General features: G+C 47.0%; 1 protein-coding gene across 1 annotated transcript; it reads right to left on the minus strand.

Moving 5' to 3' along the window:
- Positions 1-200: 200 nt before the first annotated feature.
- Positions 201-1,138, minus strand: LOC123407931. The gene is made up of 2 exons (XM_045101182.1): positions 700-1,138; positions 201-601 (listed from the first exon to the last, which is right to left on the minus strand). Exons 1-2 carry the CDS (start codon positions 910-912, stop codon positions 335-337), a joined length of 480 nt encoding a protein of 159 aa, XP_044957117.1. The 5' UTR covers positions 913-1,138; the 3' UTR covers positions 201-334.
- Between the last annotated feature and the right edge of the window lie 427 nt (positions 1,139-1,565).

Genomic DNA, 1,565 nt, shown 5'->3' on the forward strand with positions numbered 1-1,565 from the left:
ATTCACAGCTTATGAGAACATGTGCTGTAATTATTTAGATCATGTGAACTAGTAAACTTATTTTGGATGTGAATCTGCTATGCTAAGTCCTGTGAGAATTAGTGAACTACTGAATCAGCTATGTTATTTTGGTGCTGCCAAACATGTTGCTCTTTTGCTGTGAAGATTTTCTGTGTTAAATGTTGCTGTTTTGGCACTTCAAAACTGACCAAAATTTCATAACAGAATCCAGCACATACTGTTAAAAATTCAGTACATTGTACATTGCCTCACATCATGGTACAAACTTCACAAAATACAGTACACTGCCTCACATCCATTACTAGCAAAGGAACTAGGATATGATCATCCCTACAACTAAACCTGATACAAATAGCACAATTCCACAAACCATCATCCTAACTGAAACACCATCAGCACCAACACCTGCAGTTCTCTCTTGCACTGCCTCCTGCACTGCACCAGCACCAGCACTTGCATCTCCATCTCCACACAATGCTGCTACATCATCCTCAAGACTCCATACCCTATCTCGAAGGTCTCCCAACAATACACGTAGGAATGGAGATGTTGGGCCGTCGTGCCATTGTAGGAAACCATGCTGCTCAATAAACTGAAGTTTTAGACAGATAAAATCGAACAGAGAACAACAGAGCAGAGGAACAGAACAGAACAGAGAAGAACAGAATAGAGAAGAACCTTAGATTCGACGCAAGCATAATATCTCCTTCCAGGATTCGCCACACTCCATGAAATCCACCTAGGCGCCTTCCTCCCGCAATGACTGCAGAAAACAGCAGACTCATAATCCATCGGCTGCTCACGATACGGCACCGGCGACCTAGCTGCAGCGCCTCTCCGTCGAATCCCCTCGCCGCGTGAACAGGAGGATCCAATCGAGAAGGACGACATCGCCTCCGCCGTCGCTCTCTCTCCGTCGCCTTGGTCTGGATCGAACTCGCCCTCGCTCTCTCTCTGTCGCCTTCCGCCGTCGCTCTCTCCCGTCGTCGAACCCTAAAATAATTCCCCACCAGCGTCCCCTGTTAAAAAGAAACCACAATCCCAGCCTACACGGAGCCACGTCAGCAGATCCTGGCCTAAAATGAGCTTAAGATAAAAAAAATCCGGGATAAGACAGTTTAGGGTACAAAGTTCAAGGATTTGAAGGTGAAGGTTCATTTTCGTCGGCGTCTACAACCACAAGGTTGATTTCAGACTTCACTCTAGCTACTGAAAGCCGTGGGAACGCACTCGGCTTACGTGTAAGCCGAGATCGGCCGCGAGCACTCGGCGTTGCCGTGTTAGTGCAGCCGACCGTGATCTCGCTTTGTTTGCCGTGTGCCCGTGCATAATACTCGTTTTACATGTAAGCCGAAGCCCCGATAAGTGACACTCGGCTTATCAGTCCTAAACCGACCGGATGTAAGAGGTGTGCTATACGCGAGTGTAACACTCGGCATACTCTCTTCGCCGAGTTTGAAATGGCTTTTACCGTGAATGAAACATACACGGCTTACATTGTTTTTTCCTGTAGTGTACTACAGGTACAGGATTCGAGCAGGAGA

The sequence above is a fragment of the Hordeum vulgare genome, chromosome 7H (genome assembly GCF_904849725.1).
Source record: "Hordeum vulgare subsp. vulgare chromosome 7H, MorexV3_pseudomolecules_assembly, whole genome shotgun sequence".
Lineage (NCBI taxonomy): Eukaryota > Viridiplantae > Streptophyta > Magnoliopsida > Poales > Poaceae > Hordeum > Hordeum vulgare.

Excerpts from the sequence above, each read along its gene's own strand:
- LOC123407931 (XM_045101182.1), bottom strand. The coding sequence starts at position 912 with ATGTCGTCCTTCTCGATTGGATCCTCCTGTTCACGCGGCGAGGGGATT. Across the intron at positions 602-699 it reads ATGCTTGCGTCGAATCTAAG|CATGGTTTCCTACAATGGCA; the intron begins GTTCTTCTCTAT and ends TTTATTGAGCAG.